We start from the raw sequence: 24,723 nt of genomic DNA on the forward strand, positions 1-24,723 counted from the left end.
TGGGTGGATTAACTTGCCATTCCACTAATTCTTTCTGGAGTCTATTACCTGCGATCTTGCTCAAAGCCTACGAAAAGCATATACTCCAAACAAAAAGAGTAAAAAAAAATCAAACAAATAGAGAAACAAAAAAGAAAATAAATCAAACAAATTGGCAGACGCAACCTCAACTAGGGAAAATAGATAACATAAAAATTCTTTTAGAAAAAATATAGAAACCTTGCGTGAATGATCGGATGAGCTAGTCATGGCTTCTGCGCGAGCGAGCTAGAGAAAAATGAAAAAGAACGGTGCCATCTGCTGTAATTTATAGACTAGGCCCTAAATGTCAATTACTATTGCTCGAGAGTTTTGGAGAAAAATGTCAGTAAATTGAAAGAGCCAGAAAATTGATGGCCATCCCCCAAAAAGGCATTGTAATACAGTAAATCGGTCGATCAACGTGGCATGGAGAGGATTGGGCGCTACACTGGATTGCAACTTACCTGGAGGAGAAGATGAAGAACGGAAGAAGGAAAAGGAATGAAGAAAGGAAGAAGGAGAATAAGCCTTACCTGGACGAAGGAGGAACCGGAAAATGTCTTACAGAAATGAAATCCGTAAGACATTTTCCAAAATTAAGGGCCTCTTTTCCCGTGTTTTGTAATTGATTTTACTTGAGGAAAATATTTTCAGCCAAACAAACACTGGAAAAGGCTGAAAAGCTTTTCCGGAAAATGTTTTACTTCTAACAAACAGTTAATAGTTACATTTGACACTTTTCTGTTTAATGCTTCGGATGGATCCAAATATCGAAAGTGTGTTTTTTTATTATGTTCTTGGGATTAGTGACGGTGGAAAATCCTACTGGAATTTGATTTGGAACGTGGGATGTTCCACCCTAATATTGAGATGTTCGTTTGGCGACTATTATGAGGTACAATTCACACCAAAAATGAGCTTATCAAAAGAGGAATTACTCGGTTTAATTCTGATTTTTGTCCCCTATGTTACACAAATCACGAAAACAGTCAAGCATTTTATTTTTTTTAGGTTGTGTTGTTTCTTGGTATGTTTGGCAAAACCTAAGTGATAATTATATATGTCAAATTCTGTTATTAAATCTTGTATTTTGTGTAAATTTTATATTTAATACATGTATTTTAATTTGATCAATTTTAATCTTTATATTTTTTGAATGTTAGAATTTGTCTTCATCCAATAGTATAGCAGTTAAATCTATTTGCTTAAATTATGTCATTAGTCTTGTATTATGCGTAAAGTTATAGATTTAGTCTATGTTCACCAATTGGATAATTTTTAGTGGTTACATTTTTTAAATTTTAAATTTTCAATATTAATGCAAATGAAAGTTGTTAAATCCATTAACCAATTTTTTGTGATTAATATATGACAATAACAAAACAAATATAACATTACACATGCGATAAAATGTTCGACACATTAAATTTTAAAAAATAGCATAATTTATCTAAATGAATTTAATAATTATCATTTGGTTATGACTAAAATTTTCAAATTCTGAAAGTACAAGAACTAAAAATAATCCAATTAAAATATAGGTACTACATTCATAACTTACGCAAAGTAGAGGCTCTAATAGCATAATTTGACCTTATATATAGGGAACATATCTTGTTCTACCGAGGAGTCCAGTGACCCTTTTTTCTCCAAGGGGCAAAAGTGTTGAAGCCATTTGGAATGCAGCTATTGGTCGTGGTCAGAGTGTCTTATCCATTATTTAGCTTTGATGTAGTTTGCATTATACCGAGGTAATTAAATTATTAATAAATTTATATTTTAGTCATTTAATTTTAAAAAGTTATATAACTCTCATTGAATTATTTAAAAATTTTTATTTAAGTCATTAGGTTGTTAAAAACATTATTATATGGCCTTCTCTATTTGCACTTCCTACACCAAGCGAAAATTTTATTTTTCCTTCTCTTTTACAGTTTAATTTTTTTACATAAAATAACTTTGAACGTTACGAATTTACGAACTAAAATACAAACCATTTACTTCGAGTTTGTTTGCATTTATTAGTGCAAAAGTGTTTGTGAAGAACAATGTGGTCTTGTAGGGAATGTATTTGGCTTCTCATTAGTAAATAAACTAATATCATGTTGAACCAACACTTTTTATTGGATTAATTATTTTTCACGACATTATAAAATAAAAATTTTAAAATTACAATATATTCTAAATTCTTGTATTCTTCTTATCTTCAGAATTTAGTATCCTTCAATTTTAAAATCAAAGCAAATTTAAGTAATGATTATTCTATGCCTCAAATTCCTATACACTATAAATTAATATAAAATAATAAAATTAATATTCAAATATGTAATATATAAATCTGTAAAAAAAATTTTGAATAGTTAATTTTTGTTATACATTCGATGACTATATATATAGATTATCTTGGGTTATATTATGGTATTGATCACCTTACCATGCTTAAATTTATAATTTAATTTGTGTACTTTCATTTGATCTAATTTGGTCCCTTTAATATTATAATCTCATTAATTAGTCTGAACAATTAACACCCTTAGTGATTTTTTTTAAACACTTATTCTAATTTATCAAGCCGAAATGAAACTTTTTTTATTATAATAGTATTTAAAAATTCACATCAATAATTTAATCGAATAATTAAATATTTAGACTAATTAATAATATAATAAAAATATAAAACCAAGTTATATTAAAACTAAAAATAGAGAAATTAAATTGTACATTTAAGCATAATAAAAAGATAAACTGAAATTGACTTTTTTTTATAATGAAAAAAAAAAACTTAGTTGGACACATTAGTTTATATAGATTATATAGATCGATGACTTTCCAAAAATAACAATATTTTTTCTCAAGGAAAGAAAACGACGCATTAGTCATATAATCCTTTGATATTACTTCTTTTAGGATAAAAAATAGACAGATGGATAAACTAATAAATATACATGTGAAATCTAATTCAAATTCAACAATTTTTTAACTTATTAATACCAATCTAGATATAATCCAATATTATATTCTGTAATACCCTTTTTTACTAGGGTCCCCTTAGCAAATAAACCTAATTTTATAAATAAAAATAAAACTAAATTTTAAAATGTCTACAGTCCATTATAGCAGGCCTAATAGGGCCCAAATTAGTCCAAAAAAACAACTCAATTACAAGTGGCCCAAACGCTAAACCCAATTAGCCAAAACCTAAGCCCAAATACCCCTAGCCCACTACGTTTCAGGAAATAGAAACCCTAGGGTTTCTAACTCCCCTTCAGCCGCCGACGCCAACACACATGTACGCTCCTCCCACGCGCGCCTGTCTCTTCACGCCCAGCCTCCGTACATGCGCGTCTGCGCACCTCCGTACCCGTACCTGCACAACAAACTAGCAGCAAACAGAAAAAGAAAAAGAAAAATAACAAAATAGCAACAGAAAAGAGAAAAAATAGAAAAAATAGAAGGAAAATATATGTATTTTCGGGGCTATAAAACCCCATTTTTGTATTGTTTCGAAAAGACACTTGATATTGAACGAAAAAATCAAAAAAAATATTCAGAGAATCAATACAAAAAGATCAAAAGTTTCTTGAAGGTTTTGTTTTTTTGCTTTTTTTTCTTCTCTATTCCATCGATGCGTGTTTATTACTATTGATTTTTGTAAATAGAGAGAAAAAAGGGAAAGGATTCACCTTAGCGTAGCGCCGATTGAAACCTTGCTCGCTTCGTCACAATCAAAGCTCGGGCTAAAGCTGTGAGGCCGGATATTGGCGGAGCTTTCGGCGGAACGAAACTAGGGTTGAAATCTTAGCAGTAGACAGGGTAGGGGCAGCCTCCCTCTGGTCCGAACTTAGGGTTGAAGCCTTCTGCTTCAGGTTTTAAGGCGTTTAGGTGGGCGTATAAAACAACGATGTTCGAGGCTGGTTCCCATAGCTTCGAAACGGCACCGTTTGGGCCGTCTAGTGACCATGACCCGCTTGGTGACCCGACCCGAGGGAAGGATCCGCGCACTTTGGGCTTTTGGTCTATTTGCACGACGAGTCCCTCTTGTTTTGTGGTGTTTCGATTTGATTTTCTTTAATCTTTTTAATTTGAATCGTTTTTTTTTATTTTTATTTCAATTTGATCCATAGTTGTGCGACGTCGTTTTCGTTGTTTGGATTTAAATGTTGACTTTACGTGTCTAATTGCAGCAATGGTCCCTTTAATGTTTAGCATTGTTCAATTCAGTCGTTTGTTTATTTATTTGAAATTCGCCCCTAGGATTTGGTTTTATTTCTAAATTAATCCATTGTTTTTTTACTAAATAAATGGGTTTATTATTATTATTATTATTACTTGTCACTATTAATTATTTTATCATTCATCAATTTCCCTAGTCCTTATATATTTATTTTATTTTGTTATATAGTATCTTTTTTTGTGTCTTCCATATATTATTATTTATTTTTTTGTAATATATTATTTTATAGATTTTATGTTTGACTCGTAAAATTTGTACACATTTTATGATTATTTTTAAAAAAAACCATATATATATGTATATTTTTAATTTTAAAGATTTATACAGTAATATTTCATAATTCTAATTCTATTTTATATGTATACAATTTATACTAAATTATTTTTTATACGTGTATATAATAATATACCACTAATTTCAAATTGTAAATTTTTACCTATTTTCTCTATATAAATATTTTATTTCTTTTAAATTTTCTATTATTACTTTACTTATTTCAACCCTCTTTTACATATATTATTATATAAATATATATTATTTATATTAAATATTTCATTTCATATGTATTCCTTATTTAATTTAAAACACATATACTAATTTTGTGATTTATTCTTTTTTATTTTATTTTATTTTCTTATAATTCTTTCTTTAAAATTCATTTAAACATTTGTATTCATTTTTTTAATTCTATTACAAAATTATTTCAAATCTTCGTAAATTACTTTTTTTAATTTTGTGTAAATACTTTGCTAAGTTCAAATTTCTTTTCTCTTTTTAAATTAGTTACATTTTATCTTCTTTTAGATTAATAACTTTCGAATGCTGATATTGATATTGACATAATGTACGATTAAATTTATTGTTGCTATGTTTGTTAGTATTAATTTATTATTTGTTCATTATTCTTTGATTTGTATTTGAATTATATATTATCTTTTACGTCATACATCACTTTTCAATCATGTTATATTTGTAAAAATCGTGTTTTATCAAAGCACTACAATCATTCTATTTCAAAATTTTCAAAAAAGCCTCATTCTCATAGTTCTCGAGATAATTGTGCCCTAACTTACTAGGCTTCAATTCTTCTCGATGAATTTAAATAACCAAATGCTTATTTTGTTAAAACCGTATAATTTCAAAATAAAACTTTGTTGATTTCAAGATGTCGGATCCTAACTTACTGGATATGGCATTTAGTCATCTCAATTTTAAAATAAAGGCAATATTTGAGGTTTAAGAATTTCGAGAAATTGAACCCTAACTTACTGGATTCTGATTTCTCGATTGACTTAAACAATCAAGTAACATTCTTTAAACTCATGATTTTCATAAAAAGGGTATACATTTAATTTCAAAGATAGAATTGTAACACCCTAACTCACTGGGTGTGATAATTTATTTCTTCGAGATAAGTGCGTCTCATCATTCAATCTAGTTTGTTCAAGTTTTTTTATCAAGGAACGTATTTAAAATATTTTCAAGGTTTCGACATTAAGACATTAAACAATCAATTCGGTACCAATTTTGGACGCCACGAGGGTGCTAACCCTTCCTCGTGCGTAACTGACTCCCGAACCTGTTTTCTCAAAATTCGCAGACCTAAAATTATTTTTGAGGTGATCCGATCACACCATAATAAAAAATCGGTGGCGACTCCCATTTTATTTTCGAAGTCTATTCCCTTTTTTCAAAAAAAATTAAAAGTGATTTCGACATATTCGGTTTTTTTTTAAAGTTAGGCTATGAAAGAAAACCAGGTAAACTAGAAAGCTTTTGAAGAAAACTGTTTACAATTTTAATTCTTTCTCTTTACTCGGTTTAACTGTAAGTCAAATGAATACATTTATAGGAAGAAAATACCTTCCTTGCGTAACCAAATAACTAAACACCTCAGCAGACCCTAACTACCTCTTTAACCGATATTATCTTTAACATGCATCCATCTTCTCTACCGAAACAACCCGAAGAAAATTCCTAAACCGAGTAAAACACGAAACAGACAGTGGTTTAGTTAAAACATCTGCAACTTGATCGTACGCAGGAACTTCCCCGACCAAAACAGAACCATCTGCAACCTTTTCACGAACAAAAAATAGATCTAACTCTACATGTTTAAATTTGGAGTGTAACACAGGATTAGCAGCAACAGCTACTGCACTGGAGCTATCACACTAGATATTGGGCTGAGTAGGCAACCCAATATGTAACTCTTGAAGTAACGAAAGTATCCATAAAACATCACTAGTGACAGCAGCCAAACTTCGATATTCAGCTTCAGCTGCAGACCTAGATACCACCTGTTGTTTCTTCGAAGACCAAGATACGGGGTTGGATCCAAAAAAATACACAATATCCTGAAGTAGACCGTCGATCATCAAAATCCAACCCGCAGTTTGCATCCGAAAACCCAACTAGAGACAAAGAATCAGATCTACGAAAAATAATTCCAAAATCAAGAGTACCAGACAAATATCACAATATCCTTTTAAGAGCAGCCATATGAACTGTGGTAGGACTATGCATAAACTGACAAATCCTGTTAACTGCGTATGCAATATCAGGCCTAGTCATCACAACATACTGTAGCGCTCCAGCCAAACTTCTGTACTCCGTTGGATCGGATAAAGGATCACCGTCACTCTTAGAAATATGCAACAAACTAATCATGGGCGTATGAACACTCTTGGCATTAGACAAACCACTACGCTTCAACATATCCTGAATATACTTTCTCTGACACAGATGAAGACACTGAGAGGAGGTCCGGGTAACCTCAATCCCCAAAAAATAATACAAATCACCCATGTCTTTCAACGAAAACTCATCATTCAACAGCTTCACAAACTAGACAATAGATGACGGCACATTTCCAGTTATGATTATGTCATCAACATAGACAAGAACGTAGATAGTGCAGTCAGATTGAACTCGAACAAATAAAGATGCATCTGATTTTGAACCAGAAAACCCAATCGTCAGGAGAAATGCTTTCAACTTTTCAAACCAAGCTCGTGGAGCCTGACGCAGACCATATAACGCTTTATTTAACCGACAGACCAATGGTCTCCCATTAACTCCAAGCTTAACAGAACCAGGAGGTTGTTGCATGAACACTTCACAATCAACATCCCCATTTAAGAAGGTATTATTGACATCAACCTGTCGGAGCGACCAACCTTTAGTAACTGCAACTGACAATATAACCCTTATAGTGGCAGGTTTTACAACTGGACTAAACGTCTCTTGAAAATCACAACCTGGAACTTGCGAGCAGCCTTTCGCAACCAGACGTGCTTTATATCGTTCTACCGTACCATCTGAGTTTTTCTTGACTTTAAATAACCATTTACAACCAATAACTTTGTGACCAGATGGTAAAGGTACCAGTTCCCAAGTACCATTACGAATCAGGGCATCATACTCAGCTTGAGCAGCAGTTTGCCATTCAGGGCTCGCAAAGGCCTCCTCAATCGTTGACGGCTCTACAACTTCAACAGCAAGCACTCTAGGTTTAAAAATACCCGCCTTTGACCTAGTGGTCATGGGATGAATATTCACTTCAGGTGTAACACTCTCTGGTCCTGTAGGCGTAGATGGAATCGGAACAACTGGTGTGGGATACTGATCACCAGATAATGATGGACTATTAGGAGAAGAAATACTAGGAGGACTAGGACTAGCATTTGTTGGATCATCATGTATTCCATTCTGAGGAACCAACACCCCATCCGAACACGTACCACTGGGAGAGTTAACATTTGAAGGATCATCATGTACTCCACTTTGAGGAACCAACACCCTATTCGAATTACTCGGGCACGGACACGCAGAACCAGTACCGGAGTTCTGATGACATGTCATATTAGATTTGAGCACAGGAAAACAAGTAGATATAGAACTCACCGTCTTTGAATACCGTGACAAATACGTCGGAGAGAGAAATCGTGATTCATCAAAATCAACATGGCGAGAGACAATGATTTTACCATCAGGCAGAAAACATTGGTACCCCTTGTAACATGAGCTGTATCCCAAAAAACGTGCATGGTTGTGACTGAAACTCTAGCTTGTGACGCTGAAACAGACGCAAAAATGGATGGTAACAACACCCAAAAATACGTAAATGATCATAAGTAGGATCGCGTCCATACAAAACCCTATACGGAGTCTTACCATCCAGAACCGGTGTGGGAAGACGATTTATTAAATGAACTGCACATGTTAACGCATATGCCCAAAATTCCATTGAAAGTCCCGCTTGAGCTAAAAGAGTGAGTCTCATTTCCACAATGTGTCTATGTTTACGCTCCGCAACACCATTTTATTCAGAAGTGTAAGGGCATGTAACTCGATGAATAATACCGTAAGAAGCTAGAACTGAAGCAAACGCTCGATACTCCCCACCCCAGTCACTCTGCAACTGTTTGATGGACTTGCCAAATTGATTCTGAGCTAGTTTCTGAAACTGAATGAAGCAAGTCACAACCTGAGACTTCTGTCGTATTAAGTATACCCAAGTGAAACGAGAACACATATCGACAAATGAGACATAATACCAATTGGTTCCAGAAGCAACTGAGGTAGGTCCCCATACATCCGAAACAACCAACGAAAATGGAACAGTATATTCAGTAGTAGAAATAGAAAATGGCAACTTATGAAATTTTCCTTTTTTACAAGAAGTACAAACATCACTTATAGTAACTTTATTCATAGCAACTTTATTTAACATGACATGACATTTATCAAGAACATCTTTAACAACATTCAACGACGGATAACTAAGACGTTTATGCCATAACAAACACAACTCACTGTCAGCAGTCCGAGTTGGAATTTCAACTTGAGTAGTAGATGGATGAAACGTAACAGGAACAGACGCATCTGATATGGAAAACTGATATAGCCCATTATGAATACGGCCCGTCAGCAAAATCTCCTGTGTCATGCTGTCCTTAATCACACAATAAGTTGAGTGAAATTCAAAGAACACACCATTATCAGTTGCAAACTGTGATACTGACAACAAATTCTTCCGAATAGCCGGAACACACAAAACATTAGATAACCGAAGCACCCTAGAACGAGTGGATATATCACCCTGACCGACAGATGATATCATAGCAGGTGTACCATCACCTATTAAAAGAGAGGACGTACCTGAATATAGAACGGCATCACAGATTGCCGAATCATCTTGACACACGTGATTACTGGCACCCGAGTCAGGATACCATGATGTTGTGCCAGCTTGTCCAGGAATTGGGGAGTTAGAACCATCCCCACTAACCCCACACTGGGCAGAGTTAATATGGGAACCTGAGATAGATGGATCAGAATAATCAGAAGCATGTAAATCTCCCAGTCTAGGAAGTCCAAAACACGGATTCGACGCGGAGAAAACACGAGCTCGTGGCTTAGTCTGCCATGGAACACCGAAACCATCAACCGATATAGACGAATCAAGCTGTACATTATTCAAAACAGGGTTAGCAGCCAATAACGAATCATTTAGCCCAATATTACCATTCGGACGAACCCCATCACGTGGCCCAAAATTGCCACCATGAGACCCTCCACCATTCGGGCCAAGATTTTGTGGCCTGTACTCATGATTTCCAATATTTGACCTAAGCCAATCACCATTCGGGCCAAGATTTTGTGGCCTATACTCATGATTTTCAAGATTTGGCCTGGGTCCACCACCCATCGGTCCTGCATAAAGCGCACTAAAATTGTTATATCCATCACAATAATTTTGACCAATTTCAAAACTATTTTGACCATAGCCATTATAATTTTGACCAGAAGGACTATTATTTTGACTGGTGCCACCGCTATGTTGACCGAAATTTGAAACTCTAGGCCGTGTATTCGGTGGTGAAGACCAGCCACGATCCCAAGACTCACAAAAATTTTGCATCAGAAACGGTACCAGAGATGCCTCGTCACGGTTGTACCGATAGTAGCAGCGCTGAGCAACGTGACCGAACCGGGAGCAGATCTGACACTGGAGACGTGGCCTGAAGCTCCTACCACGGTCGCGCACACTCGAACGACCCCCTCGCATCGAACCATCCGAGACCGGTAACAGCGATTTTTCTACCATATTTGCGCTGTACAAAACCTCTTGATCCGGCGGAACATGACGAGTTTCGCACTCAATTAGAGCGTCCACCAGACGCTGAAATGGTAAGGGAGTCGGTGACAACGAAGCAGAAGACACCACGCCTTCAAACTCAGATGGAAGGCCCACAAGCATGACCGTCGTCTGCTCTTCCACTGAGACAGATGTTCCAGACGCTTCTAGATGAGCACACAAACTCTTTAGCTTGGCAACATACTCCCGGATCGACAAACTCCCTTTCTTGAGGGAGTGAAGTTCATGACGCAATCTTTCTTGTCGTAGATCCGTATCAGCGGCGAATAATGCCAACGCCGTAGTCCACATCTCGGATGCCGATTGCACATCCATAAAGGAGGATATCATCGTTGAGCTTATGGTAGATAGAAGCCATGAAGTAATAAGATTGTCCTGTTGCTTAAACACAGATGCCGCCGGATTAAGTACAAAAGCACCGTCCGGTGTTTGTACAAATCTCGGTAGCACAGACACAGATCCATCCAGAAAACCAAACAAATCATATCCATTAACAATAAATTGAACCTGTTGTTTCCACTGAAGAAACGTCCCTTCATTAAGCTTCACGACCTCATGCCGAGGAAACGAGTTCACCACCCGATCAGCAGTGAAGACCGAGCCATTCAAGTCAACAGAGTCGGAAGCAGCAGAGTTCGTCGTGGCCATTATCAAGATCTCCTAGCGACTAATACCATGAAAGAAAACCAGGTAAACTAGAAAGCTTTTGAAGAAAACTGTTTACAATTTTAATTCTTTCTCTTTACTTGGTTTAGCAGTAAGTCAAATGAATACATTTATAGGAAGAAAATACCTTCCTTGCGTAACCAATTAACTAAACACCTCAGCAGACCCTAACTACCTCTTTAACCGATATTATCTTTAACAGGCTAGTATAAATGTACGTTGATAAGTACAAAACAATTATAAATATATTTTCGAGCAATTTTGATATAGAATTATGTACAAAATATATGTAAGTGAAAATTTTTAAAAATTGACTAAACCTAATAGAACCGGACAAAACACACATAAAATAATTGACATCACAAGTTATTCTTCCTATCGAAGATATAATTTTTCCTTTTTATCTTTTTGATTCGATTGCGAATAATAATTCTTAATTGATTGTGTTTTATTAGGAATAATGATTCAGTAAATAGAAGTTAGTTAGAATAGTTAACAGTTAGTTAATCAGTTGGTTAGTTATTGTTAGCCAGCTGATTGTTCTTCCTGTACTGTATTAAATACTGCTCTTTTCCTCATTAATGATTATGTGAGAAATATTTCAACTATGATATTGATATGTTTAGATAAGATAAAAGCTCATTTGGGAGGAAATGAAAGCTCTACCTTATTTAGTAGGTGTTGATACTAAGGAACAACAATGAGGAGATAGTGGATGAAGAGTGAGGTAGGTGAGGTGGAGAGCCATTAATGATTAGTTTCGGGAGGTGGCCAAATGAATTAGAGTCTTGTTTCAGTGTCCTTGGTCCCTTTACTCGTATTCATGATCTTATATATGTTGGTGATCTCTTGGCTTGTGGTATTACGTAGCGGGTTATGCTGGTGGATCGAAGGTTAGTGACCAAAAGAATGTTGCAGGTTCCGGTAGGTTGGCACTATGGTATGTCTAGTGTGGTTCAACCTATGTCCAAATTGGTCTAATTGCCCTTTGTTATGGCAGCTAACAAGTGGGCTCATTTGTCAAATTAGCTATTAACCTAAGGGTCCTCGCAAGAATCTAGCACATACTATTCAGGAACCTTGTTACGAGCTGTCTTGGTGAGGTTGACGAGGTATAACAATTGCCTCATGTTGAAATGAATATTATAAAGTGATTTTCCTTAGAAAAAAAAAGTGGGCGGGAGTGTTGTGTTGGAAGGTAAGGCGTTAACGTGACAATTGTGGAGAGTCAAACGAAATGTATTTCCAAGGGGTATGGGCGAGTTTTTGTGAAGAGTGAAGTTAAACCGTACTTTCGAGGGATATGAGCCCGTTTTTTTTTGTGAAGAGTGAAGTTAACGTAATTCCTAGAAGTGTGAGCTAGTTTTGAGAAGAGTGAAGATATTTACAATTTTTGTGTAGCGCTTTGATATTGAAGAAGTAACTTTTTGTGCATAATTGGCAAACTTTTGAGTTTGATTTCCAAGTGCTACACATTGTTTGTATGTATCTTTATGGGCGTGTGTTACAATGTATCATTGGGAAACAACGTTAATATTTTCTACTGTTAGACTTTTAAAAGCATCGATTGTTACATTTTGATTGGACGACAAAATGTCATGCCTGGTGTGAACGAATACGCGCCATGGCCAAAAGATCTTTATATACTCAAGCTTTAGCTATAATATTATCATTGGAGTTTTTAGATTTTATGAACTTTTCTTCTTTGAAATCTCACTATGCAATCTTTGCTTTTTTATGCTTTGAATTTCTTCTTTCAGCATTTCTTTTGAGTTGTATCTTGTTCGTTACTATGTTCTCTTTGATCAAAGGACTTGTTTCTTTCACCGGAGTTAGATTAAAGGCAAGTTCAAGCTTTTCCTTTTATTTTTCAAGTCTTTGTTGGGGTTCTGATAGCCGGAGGAAATTGGAGTGGTGAGGTTAGATGTAGTGTCAGTACCATCGGCGATTGAAAGGCAAAAGTTCCTCGATTGGTGATAAAGGTAGTGGTCGGTGCTTCGTTCAAGTACACCACAAGCAATAGCGAGATGCGATGGCTGCTTCTGTCGTTGCGAGCGTTGTCAACTTCCTCTATTGGGTGCTTTCCTAACTTCTACAGCCTCACACCATTAAACCAAACGTAGTATAATGCGCTATGCATTGGGAACCCTCTGAACATCCTTTGCACTATTACCGTTCGGAATGTGTGGAAGCACTGCCTTGTAAGTGTCAGCCTAAATGATTACAAGAATAATGATCATGCAAGGGGTTTTGAGAAAAGTTCGCAAGGTGAACCATCATATCATCATCATTATCAAATGGATTGTTGTTGTTGCTAACAACATAGTCCTGCAAATGATTAGGTAATTGATGTTGGCGATGTGGCCGACTAGAAGTCTCTACAATATTGGTTGCATAATTTCTTCTTCTAGTGTTTTTGTTAAGCATCAACACGATCAACTTGAAAATGCATCTTCATTAAAAATAGCTTCTCTAGTCACTATTACTTTTCTAGCCTAAGAGTTCTATAACTTGTAACCTTTTATCTCATAATTAACGGAAGAAATGGTAAAAAAAAATATACAACTTTGGGGAAAATGTGATAAATTTGATTAGGTGTATATAATTAGACATATAAATACCCCTAGAGTAATTTAACCCCTATGCTTTTTTATAGTGAGCAAATAAATACAATCAAATTAGTTACTTTCCCAATTTTTTTAAAAATTCTCATTAAACCTTTCAAAATTTTAAAAAATTTAATTAAATCTTTTCAAAATGTTTTATAAATTCTCATTAAGCTTTTAACTTTTTTTTAAAATTTTAATTATACCTACAAACATTCTTAAAAAATATTTTTATTAAATTCCATATATTACATTTACTTTTTGGGATTTTGATAGATGTGAGATGAAAAAAAATATTAATTCATGACTAGTTTTAAACTCAACTTTCTTAACTATCTATTTGGAGATCAAATTCTACAAGATTGAATGGCACCATTATTCCCACTTTAAACAACAATCGAGCAAGTTTCTTGTGGATAGTAGAATTGTGAACTATTGACAACCAATTGTCCAAGATTAATGGCACTTCGTATTCATGAATATTCAATTAAACACCTCCTAACCTTCATTAAACTAGATAAACACTTGTTAAAAATAAAAACTAATTAAAAGTTCTAAAAACATTGAAAATAGCAATTATGCAATGAATGTCATGAGCAGGCAAAACTAGTTAAAATGGCATGAATTAATGTAAATTCACCTAAGAATCAAGTTAAATGAAAGTTATAAGAAGTATAAAATATAATCATGATGAGCACTTATCAACCTTGCAAGTTATGGTTAACTCTTAGACTTAGAGAAACAACTTCTCTTAATCTATAATTCTTTGGCTAAAGTCTTGAACAATTATCCATAGTTAAATTTAAGTGATATAGGCCTTCAATATCACTCAAAGTGGTAGATTCTCTTTGGATCACTCACCCACCTTCAAATGATTAGTGTTTTGCTGAAACATTCTACCTTAAGCCTTCATCTATAATGGACATGTTTTATGATGAATCAAATTACAACCTTCCTCATATAAGATGTTCCAGTATCTCAAGCCAATGGATTAATTTACATTGTCACCACGTGAGGTGAAAATATTTTCCAAAAATTTTAAGTGATTCTCTTAAGTGATTTCTCACAATAAACTTGTTTCCAAGACAAGTACTCTTTGTTGTCCTGAAGTATCTTATATACTTCAACATATGAAATTGGTTGTATGTATCCTATGCATGAAAGCTTAACACATAATAGTCTCTAGTGCATTACTAATGTCCGTCTTAATAATGTGCCGAATATGAAATATTCTAAGAATATAACTTAATAAATAAGGATTGCATAATTGTATATTGTTTTCAATTCCTCTACAGGGCCTTATTTGTTTTATGGGCTTCTTCCTATTAGTGCTTTCAACAACTTAGTAGTTATTAGTACTAACACAAAGAAAACATTTGCATTAGTACTTGTTGGTATGTAGTTTTATTTCATTAACTTATATATCCCCGAGTGCAATCCCATTACCATTAGTACATATATTCTATTGACCCACGTTTTTGAAATGGCTATCCATGTGCTAATGGAAGTGGCCACTTCCACTATCATTACACCAGGCACGTATCTTACCTTTCATTAGCATGTTTAACCAAAATATGTTATGATTTTCTTGCATCTTTTTTAGGATCTTGTGCAGCTAATCTTGTGTTTATCACTAATGAAGAGATTGAATTAAGCAAGATTATTTTTCAAAGATTCTTATATGGTACACTTACCTATATATTGAGATATGCAATCCATAAAGATATGAGCTGACCTTATGATCTTCTATATCCTTATATTAAGGATAATTGATTTGATAAGATTTGAGTAGATCAAGATGGATTAAATGTTACCTTATTTAGATAGATTCATACTCTAAATATGGAGACTTGTTCAACCTTGATAAAAGTTTATTGTTAAGAAAGTATTTTTAAGTGGTTGTCGATATGCCAATGGAAGTAGTCACCTCAACTAACACAACCATATGCAACATAATTTGTCATTTTTGAGGTTGGAAATATTTTCAATCATATCAGTTAGACAATGACTAGAATGATTTTGTGGATGTGTGTTGACCCATATTTAAATATACATCTTGTGGAGCTACAAATCTTTGAAGATTGGATAAAATCAAATTAAGCAAATCAAATCCCATAGAATATGGAGATTGAATTAGGACTTATTTAAATATTTATCTTGAAAATCTTTGATTTATTTTAGACTCTTTGAAAATATTTGTATACCTATTTGATTTATTTGAATACTTATTTGAATACTTATTTTATGAGGCTATTTTAGTTGATCTTGATTGTAATTTATCTTTATCATAGCAAGAGTAAGGATTCTTTGCTGGGATGTATTAGTGTCACTGGTCAAAGTGCAAAGCTCATAACCATGGCAAGAGTAATTTATCTTTATCATAGCAAGAGTAAGGATTCTTTGCTGGGATGTATTAGTGTCACGGGTCAAAGTGCAAAGCCCATGACCATGGCACAAGATGCGCCCCATGGAGGTCTATCATAAGATGGGGATCATTTAGCCCACGAGAACTGACTCGGTTCAAAAAACTATTGGAGAAGCTTGTCAGATTAAAGCTTGGTTGGCCCGATAATTAAGATATGACAACTTAGGCTAATTTGGAAACTAATCTTAGAAGATTTAGGGAATCATATCTTGTAAATATTAGATTAGATTTGATATGACATATCTTGTAAACCCCTAAAATCAAGGGATATGGTTAATCTCATCCGTCAATGTAAATGCATCTTGACCGTCAGTTTTGGGGGAGCTCAACTATAAATAGAGAGCCTCCCCCTCATTTGTACTCATTCTATTGTATATTGAATTCTTAAGAGAAATAGAATTCTGAGAGAGCATTTACTCAAACACCTTATGTGTGTTCTTTTCTGTGGCCTTCTATTGTTTTTTATGACTTCTTTTGGCATAAATCACTTTCGCTCTTCAACTTGGTGCCTTGGAGGAGTTCTTAAAGAATCCTCACTTGAGTAAAGGCTGATTTAGGCGAGTTTGGACGAACGGATCACCTAAGGCCGTACGGATCGCGAGATGAAAGATCTAGCCCCGTGACAGTTGGTATCCGAGCTATTGGTTCGAACCAAGTGATATCTGAGCTATTGGTTCGAAGGCATTGTTGAGATGTCAAAAGAAGTTGTTAGTCAAAGTGAGCCAATGGAGACTCGAGAAAGGGCCAGAAAAGTGAGTCAATCGAGGGACTTATTGTCAGCTTTGGAGGATCGAGTCGTCACTCTCGAAGAGTCCATGGGGGAAGTCAATGAGAGCATCGACGATGTCGATGATAGACTCAATGATAGATTGCGAACAATACAAGAGCAGCTCAGGGAATTTGTGTGGGATACTATCGGTTCCTCAAAAAATAAGTTGATTGGGAAGGATGATGCTCTCAAGGCTATGGTGGCAGCTTTGAAAGAGGAGATCAATGAGCTTAAAGGGGAGCTCAAGATTTTTAAAGCTGCCATAAGTAATGGAATGTTGGCTTCAAAGCTGAAGCCACATGCAATGGATGTGCCCAAACCGAAAGTGTTTAAAGGGGCAAGGTCCGCAAATGAAGTGGACAACTTTCTTTGGGCCATGGAGCAATACTTCTGTATAATGAACATCGAGGATGATGCCATAATGGTAAATATTGTTGCTATGTATTTTATTGATGTTGCTTTGTTATGGTGGCGACGTAGGTCCACTGATGTGAGACGTGGTAGGACTGGGATTGGAACTTGGAAGGAGTTTCAAAAGGAATTTAAAACACAGTTTTACCCCAAGTATGCCGAGAATGAAGCTCGAACAAAGTTGCAGCGGCTTACGCAAAAAGGCATTGTTAGGGAGTATGTGCGGGAGTTCAGTGAACTCATGCTCCAGATGTCTGATTTGAGTGAGAATGAAGTATTTTTCTCTTTTACAAATGGGTTGAAACCATGGACGAAGCAAGAATTGCAGCGTCAAAAAGTTCAGAAACTTACCAATGCCATGATGGTAGTGGAGTCCATAGTGGAACTTGTTCCGAGAAGAGACAGGTTTTTGAATCTTCCAAGCCCAACAGGAGGGGCAATGGTGGGTACCATGAGGAAGATGAAGAGGGACATAGCTATTATGGCAACGGTAGTAGTAGCGACGGGGATAATAGGAAACCACGAAATAAAAAGTGAAGACCTAATAGCCCGAAAAAAAATAGAGGAAAGTTATTATGCTACTTTTGTAAGGGACCGCACATAAAGAGTGACTACCCAAAGGTATCTTCAGTTTCGGCTGTCAAGAGGAATGATGAGCCGGAAGAGACGAAGCCTATTGAGAAAAAGACATCGACGGTTAATTCGATGGTGCTCATTCCAAAGAAAAGGAATGGTGGAGAAGGGTTGATATTTGTAGACATTAACATTATAGGTCAAAAGAGGAGTGCTCTTGTCGACACAGAAGCATCGGACTTGTTCATATCGAAAAAGGCTGCAGGGAAACTTGGTCTCTCGATTAAGAAATCGAATAGGAATATCAAGAAGATAAATTCTGAAGAGACCCCAACTGTGGGAGTAGTTCGTAATGTGGAACTACAAATCAGTGAATAGAAGGGCAAGGAAGAATTCGAGGTAATCCAATTAGATGATTACGATTATGTGATTGGCTTAAACTTCCTTGACAGGATTCAGACATCTCTGCACCCATGGGCCGATCAAATTCATATTGTCAATGGTCCGTTATCAAAAATTGTTTCGTATGGAAGGAACATTGACTCGATATAATGGAATGCTACGAAAGCCCCTCGGAAGTGTTAGTGGCGCAAGAGATCGATATGAAGCCTACAGATTCAACTGTGGAGTTGACACCTTTGGGAAAGGTGGGTTGTGCACCAGGCTTCCAAGGAAAAGGAGCGATGCAAAATCAGTCGGGACGAGTAAATGCTGCAAGTAAGGTACATTGCGAACACTTTGATAGTGTTTTGAGTTCTAACTTGTTGGCTTGGCAAGGTCGTAGGGGCCTTTTCAAAGTTCATAAGCAATGAGGCCAAGGGACTGTGGGCAATACGAAGCCAAGGTGTGAGAATCAAGGCGATTCAAAAGAAAACAAGTCAAAATTGGGGCAAGTTATAACGGAGACTTTTTGCCAACGAGATGTACCAACGAGTGTAACGGTTCAAGTTAAGAGGCGACGAAAATCGAGGCAAAAGTTTCAAAAAAAGGGACAACCTGATCGCAAGGCAAGTCGGGAAAGCCAAGGCAACGAGAGGGTTCAAAGGTGAATCAAGTCAGTGCCATTCGGAAGTCGCAACAAGGACGTTGCGAGAATGGGTGGGGGAGAATGTCATGAGTTAAAGTGCAAAGCCCATGACCATGGCACAAAATGCGCCCCATGGAGGTCTATCGATAAGATAGGGATCATTTGCCCACGAAAACTGGCCCGAGTCAAAGAACTGTTGGAGAAGCTTGTCAGATTGAAGCTTGGTTGGCCTGATAATGAAGATATGACAACTTAGGCTAATTTGAAAACTAATCTTAGAAGATTGAGGGAATCGTATCTTGAAAAGATTAGATTAGATTTGATATGGCATATCTTATAAATCCCTAAAATCAAAGGATACGGTTAATCTCGTCTGTCGATGTAAATGTATCTTGACCGTCGGTTTTGGGAGAGCTCAACTATAAACAGAGAGCCTTCCCCTCATTTGTACTCATTCCATTGTATATTGAATTCTTAAGAGAAATAGAATTTTGAGAGAGCATTTACTCAAACACCTTGTGTGTTTTTTTTTTGTGGCTTTCTGTTGTTCTTTGCGACTTCTTTTGGCATAAATCGCTTCCGCTTTTCAACTTGGTGCCTTGGAGGAGTTCTTAAAGAATTCTCACTTGAGTAAAGGCTGACTTAGGCGAGCTTGGACGAACGGGTCGCCTAAGGCCGCATGGATCGCAAGACGAAAGATTTAACCCCATGACATTAGAACTAGGTTTATTGGTTGTATTTATTTTAAAAATAATTAATTCTTCTCATTAAGCTAGGTTCCACAAATGTAAAAAAACCAAATTGTATAATCAATTTGACATCTATTTTATTATGCTTGTTTGATCAAAAATACCCACTTCCACGAACACTTATGCTTATATTCTATATCTTGCAATTGTTGACCTGAACTCAGGTCACCATATTCTTTCAAAAACAAATGTTGAATTGTAAGGCTTTCGTAGAGACAAGATAGGGAAATTTTAGAGTTAAAAGAAGCTAAAAATAAAAGTCGAACATACATATTCATGGCTCATGCAGACAAGTTTTTGTTGGAACATATAAAGCTTAACTGTCAGCAATAAATTAACATGGTACTTATACAAAGGTACAAACACAAAATCTTAATGAAACCTAATTAATTTAGTGGAAGGTAGGTTCCGATTCTTCCAATTCAATCCCTTCATCAGCAAGCCTCTTATCCTTATACACATACCATTTAGCAAAAACCAGATAAATTGCCAAATTTAAACAACATAGAATTGCCAAAAGCCAATAGAAATCGTAGAGTCTCCCTTGGTTCAAATTGTCTGGCAGCCATGGATGCTTGTTTCCAGTGACCTTGTCAACTATAGTAACCAACAAAGAACTAAGGAAAAACCCTAATGAAAGGGTACTCAAAAATAAACCCGTACTCATCGTTTTCATCCCTTTTGGACACTCCCTTAAGAAAAAATCAAGTTGACCTATGTATGTAAAGGCTTCACCAGCCCCTACAAACAGAAACTGAGGGACCAACCAAAAGACACTTAATGGGATTTGAGCGGTGGGGTTATTCGTAAGCCCGTTCGTGGTTGCCACTCTCATCCGCTTTATCTCGATCAATGCTGCTGCTACCATTGCTATAATGGATAACACCAAGCCAACAGCGATCCTTTGTAAAGGGGTTAAGCCCTGTGGGTTTTTGAGTACTTTTCTAGCGATTGGGACGATGAGCCTATCGTAAATTGGGACTGTTAAGAGAATGCCTCCCACGAAGAACACCGTGAGTGATGCTGGTGGGATTTGAAATTTACCTATATGACGGTCCATGGTTGTGGCTTGAGACACTGAAAACGTTGACATTTGGGCATAAACGGTCCAAAATATGATAGTGGTTGCCCATATAGGTAACATTCTTAGCACCAATTTCACTTCTTCAACATCTGTTAAAGTAGCTAAGTTCCATTTATTTGCCTTAATCACAGATGGGTCCTTGATAGCTGCCCTATCCAAGAAACTGTACACAATTCAAAACCAATAAAAAATTAAGCCAATAATAAAAAAAAAATTCACCGCCAATTCATATTCACGACCCCCCCCCATGTTTTTTAACACCTTTAACACCCACATAAATATTTTATGGTATAAAATTCGTTGCCTGTGTTCTGTTTTTCAATTCAATCGAGGACATAAAAAATGACAGTCAGACATGTTTGTCGAATTACATATCTGGTTTCATAAAATTAACTTTGATTTGAATCTGAGACTAAAAGGTAAAGTAATTAAGAAGAAGCCAAAGAAATAGAGGGTTGTCTCTGGATTCATGAATTGGACTATTAATATATATATCTTTGTCCTGAGGAGAGATAGGGTTGCCAAATAAATATAAATTCAAGAAAATTTAATATTATATGTATAATTTTCTTCATAAGTGTTTGATATAGAAATTTTCTATTTTTAAAAAAATATTTCATATACCTATGTCAAAAAAATATATATATATTTCTTATATAGATTTTGTATTTTGAGAAATAATAATATTTTTTTTAAAAAAAAGAGTGGATAATTCTAATAATTGAAAGTTTTTTTAAGTAACTAATAAAATTTAAATAAATAATAGAGTAGTTTTTTTTTTCGAAATAAACAATGACTAGTTTAATTGTTTGAAATCAATAAGATGACATAAAATATTAATGATAAAAAGAATAATCTATCATATTGGACCCATAAAGAAAGCACCTAACCTTATTTTGAGAACATGCATTAAGATGCATGTGTTCTTAATCTTGAATCTCCATCATATTCCATTATTTTTAATTAAAATTATTGGGTTTTAACATCAACATTTTTTAATTAAAATTATTGAGTTTATTAAGTAAAAGTATTATAGAGGCCCTGTAATAAGAATTAAATTGCATTTTGTTCTCTTTACTTAAAAAATGGGTAAATTAATCATTGTACATTAGATTAAAGAGTAAATAAGTCATTCTATTAAAAATTCTATCCACTTCTACTATTTAAAATTGACCTCTGTAAATTAGTATGACATAGATATGGCACACCACGTGTCATTGTTTAGTTATTTCACCAATTTTTAATAGTATAAATAGATTAACTTTTTAATAGAAAGAAATAATTTAATCTTTGATCAATATAAAAAATTAATTTACTTTTTTTAATAGAGTGAGCAAAATGCAATCTAACATTCACTCTAAAAACATTTATGATACCGATTAACAGTAGCTTCTTCCAACTCCTAATAGTATTGATAGTAGTGTTTGTATTAGGCTTGTAGCACGATAAAGCTTTGTCTAACATTTAAATCACACGGGTTTAAACCTTTTTATTCTCCTACTTTTGTCTCCAACATTGTAAATTAAATAGACGACTAACCGGAACTGTTTGGTGTGGGGCAAGTTTTGCTTCGTTTTCATCTTTAATCCCTCAGCCACATCATCAATATTGAAGAGCAACGATGGCTCCGATGGCAACTCCAAGTGCTTCTTCCTCCAAGCAGCTACAAACACTGCAGCAATTTGGGTCAATGGACTCCCCACTAGTTTCTTAAACCGGTACCTCTTTGTACCCGATAGAAACACCATTAACCCTATCACAATAGCGCAAGCAATAATGCCATAACCCCAATCACGCCCTAAATTGTCTTGGATGTAAACTAAAATGGTGACTGAACAAAGTGAACCTAAGCTTATGAAGAAAAAGAACCAGTTGAAGAAGTTGCTCATCTGGGATCTCTCTTCAGGGTCCGACTCATCGAATTGGTCAGACCCGAACCCGGAAACACTCGATTTTAGACCCCCAGTCCCAAGAGCTATGATGTAAAGGGCTAAGTAGAGAACAGTGAGCTGTATGCCACTTGCTGGGATGCATACTGTGGTGCTGTCCCTGGTGCATTTGGGTGGCCTTAGGCTTGGGATTATTGTGGAAACTGTTAAGATTGTGACACCCTGCAAACGATTATGCAAATGATTTTCAATTGTAAAGTGAAGATGATGATTTTAAGTCAAAAAGGAAATTAATATTATCTTACTGTTGCTTGAACGGCGGTGAAGATTCCGATAGTGAGATATCTGTGGATTTAAAGATCAAATGTTATAAACAGAACTAAGAAGTGTGTGTGCGCATGGGAACAGTACACTAGAAAATCGAAGTATATCGACGAGACCTGCCGAGGAAGGTGTCGGCGACGAAACCACCGAGTAGACAAAGCATGAAAGATGTGCCGAAAAAATTGGTAACGATGTTGGCTGATGTAGCATTGCCTAAATGCATGGTTTCCGTCAAGTATGTCACCAAGTTAACAGCGATACCTAATGTTGTTAATCTCTCACATGCTTCAACACCTAGAATCATGGCGGCGCTGGTCCAGCCACCGGATTTTGACCGCTCGGAGGGATGGCCCTTGTAGTCCCAAGCATCGGGGAGGGTTTTCCTTTGTGTTGTAGGAAGGGACATTGGTTGATATACAAGGTGAAAAGGGTGGCAGATCGAAGGAGAGAAAAGAGAGTGATGGTGGCACAATCAGAGCAAAGGCAGGTGGATGTATTTATAGAAAATCAATATAAAGATAGCCACTCAATCATTTTATTTTTTTAAGGATGAAGTTAAGCTATTCAATTTAAAAAGAAATTATGAAAAGATATAAATATTTTTATAATAAAGATTGTTGATTTTAAAACTTATATATTTTTTAATACTTTTATGATTTGAATCCGTGTTAAATTAACTCGTAACATTTCAATCAAACACATTATAAATAATATAAATTTAAAATTGCATTAAATATATTTTTTCTCAATATAATTAAAGAAAAGTTATAGGATTTTTTTTCTTTCCAACAAATACCTCATTTCATATCATCAAAGATTCAAAGTCAAAATATAACCATACTCATAAAACAAAACTCTCAACAAAATCCTATCTTGAAAGGTTAACTATATCCTAGATAAGAGTCAGGGGCACTTCACAATTGCCTCATAAACTATCTAGGAAAGAAGGAATCTATATTGGAGGGGCAGGCAGTCCATCATTGCCCAAGATATGAACCAGAGAAGATGGAGTTCGAACAACCTAGTCTGCTATGCTCATCTCCTTCTTGTAGTAGGAAGCAACCAAGTCAGCTGCCTGGTTAGCATATCTTCTGATCAGTTGGATTCCCACATGTGGAATCTATTTGATCAACCTATCTAACATGATAATGATAGGCCTTAGTTTCCATCTATGCTTCCCTTTCTTCTTCACAAGCTCATTATGCACAATTTGAGAATTAGTTTCCATGATGATCTTTTCAAAGTTCCTTTTCTTAGCAAATTCAACACCCAATTTTAATGTCAATGCTTCTGTCATTTTTGGAGAATCAGAGACAGTACTCAAAGATGTGCTATCAACCAATGTCCCTATACTATCTCGAACAATAACCCCAAGTCCAGCTTTCCCTATCTTAATATATATCAAAAGCCCTATCACAGTTAAGTTTCAGCCAATGTTCCTCAAGTTTCTCCTATGTGACCTCAATTGAGCTAGCCATTGACAGTCTGGTCTGACCCTCATTTCCTTCTCTACAATCCATCATCGCCTTAGGCGCAATTTGTATCTTTCTTATAGTCTTCCAAATTACAACCTATTTCCCCTGCATAACTCTTTCACACCTCATTTTCCATATATACCAAGTTGCATAGCAAATTCTAACCAATTAATCATCTCTCTGAATCTCTAATCTTTCTTTGTTTCCAGCAGTAGAAAGCAGCTAACAATCAAAGGTGCTAATGTTTTCCCCAGAAATTTGTAGACCATATACAGCTTCAAACCAAATCACACTTACCCAGTCACAT

The 24,723-nt window shown here is 35.5% G+C and overlaps 1 protein-coding gene across 1 annotated transcript; it reads right to left on the bottom strand.

Annotated features, from left to right (window-relative positions):
• Nucleotides 1-19,892: 19,892 nt before the first annotated feature.
• On the bottom strand, nucleotides 19,893-23,472 carry LOC121215607 (protein NRT1/ PTR FAMILY 6.3). Its single transcript, XM_041090546.1, has 4 exons — nucleotides 23,058-23,472; nucleotides 22,923-22,962; nucleotides 22,268-22,839; nucleotides 19,893-20,891 (listed from the first exon to the last, which is right to left on the bottom strand). The coding sequence occupies exons 1-4, from the start codon at nucleotides 23,345-23,347 to the stop codon at nucleotides 20,036-20,038; spliced, it is 1,758 nt and encodes a 585-aa protein (XP_040946480.1). The 5' UTR covers nucleotides 23,348-23,472; the 3' UTR covers nucleotides 19,893-20,035.
• Between the last annotated feature and the right edge of the window lie 1,251 nt (nucleotides 23,473-24,723).

The sequence above is a fragment of the Gossypium hirsutum genome, chromosome D03, assembly GCF_007990345.1.
Source record: "Gossypium hirsutum isolate 1008001.06 chromosome D03, Gossypium_hirsutum_v2.1, whole genome shotgun sequence".
NCBI lineage: Eukaryota > Viridiplantae > Streptophyta > Magnoliopsida > Malvales > Malvaceae > Gossypium > Gossypium hirsutum.

Coding starts and splice junctions, on each gene's coding strand:
- LOC121215607 (XM_041090546.1), bottom strand. CDS start 23,347: ATGTCCCTTCCTACAACACAAAGGAAAACCCTCCCCGATGCTTGGGAC. Junction 22,840..22,922: donor TCACCGCCGTTCAAGCAACA/GTAAGATAATAT, acceptor AATCGTTTGCAG/GGTGTCACAATCTTAACAGT. Junction 20,892..22,267: donor CCCCACACCAAACAGTTCCG/GTTAGTCGTCTA, acceptor AATTGTGTACAG/TTTCTTGGATAGGGCAGCTA.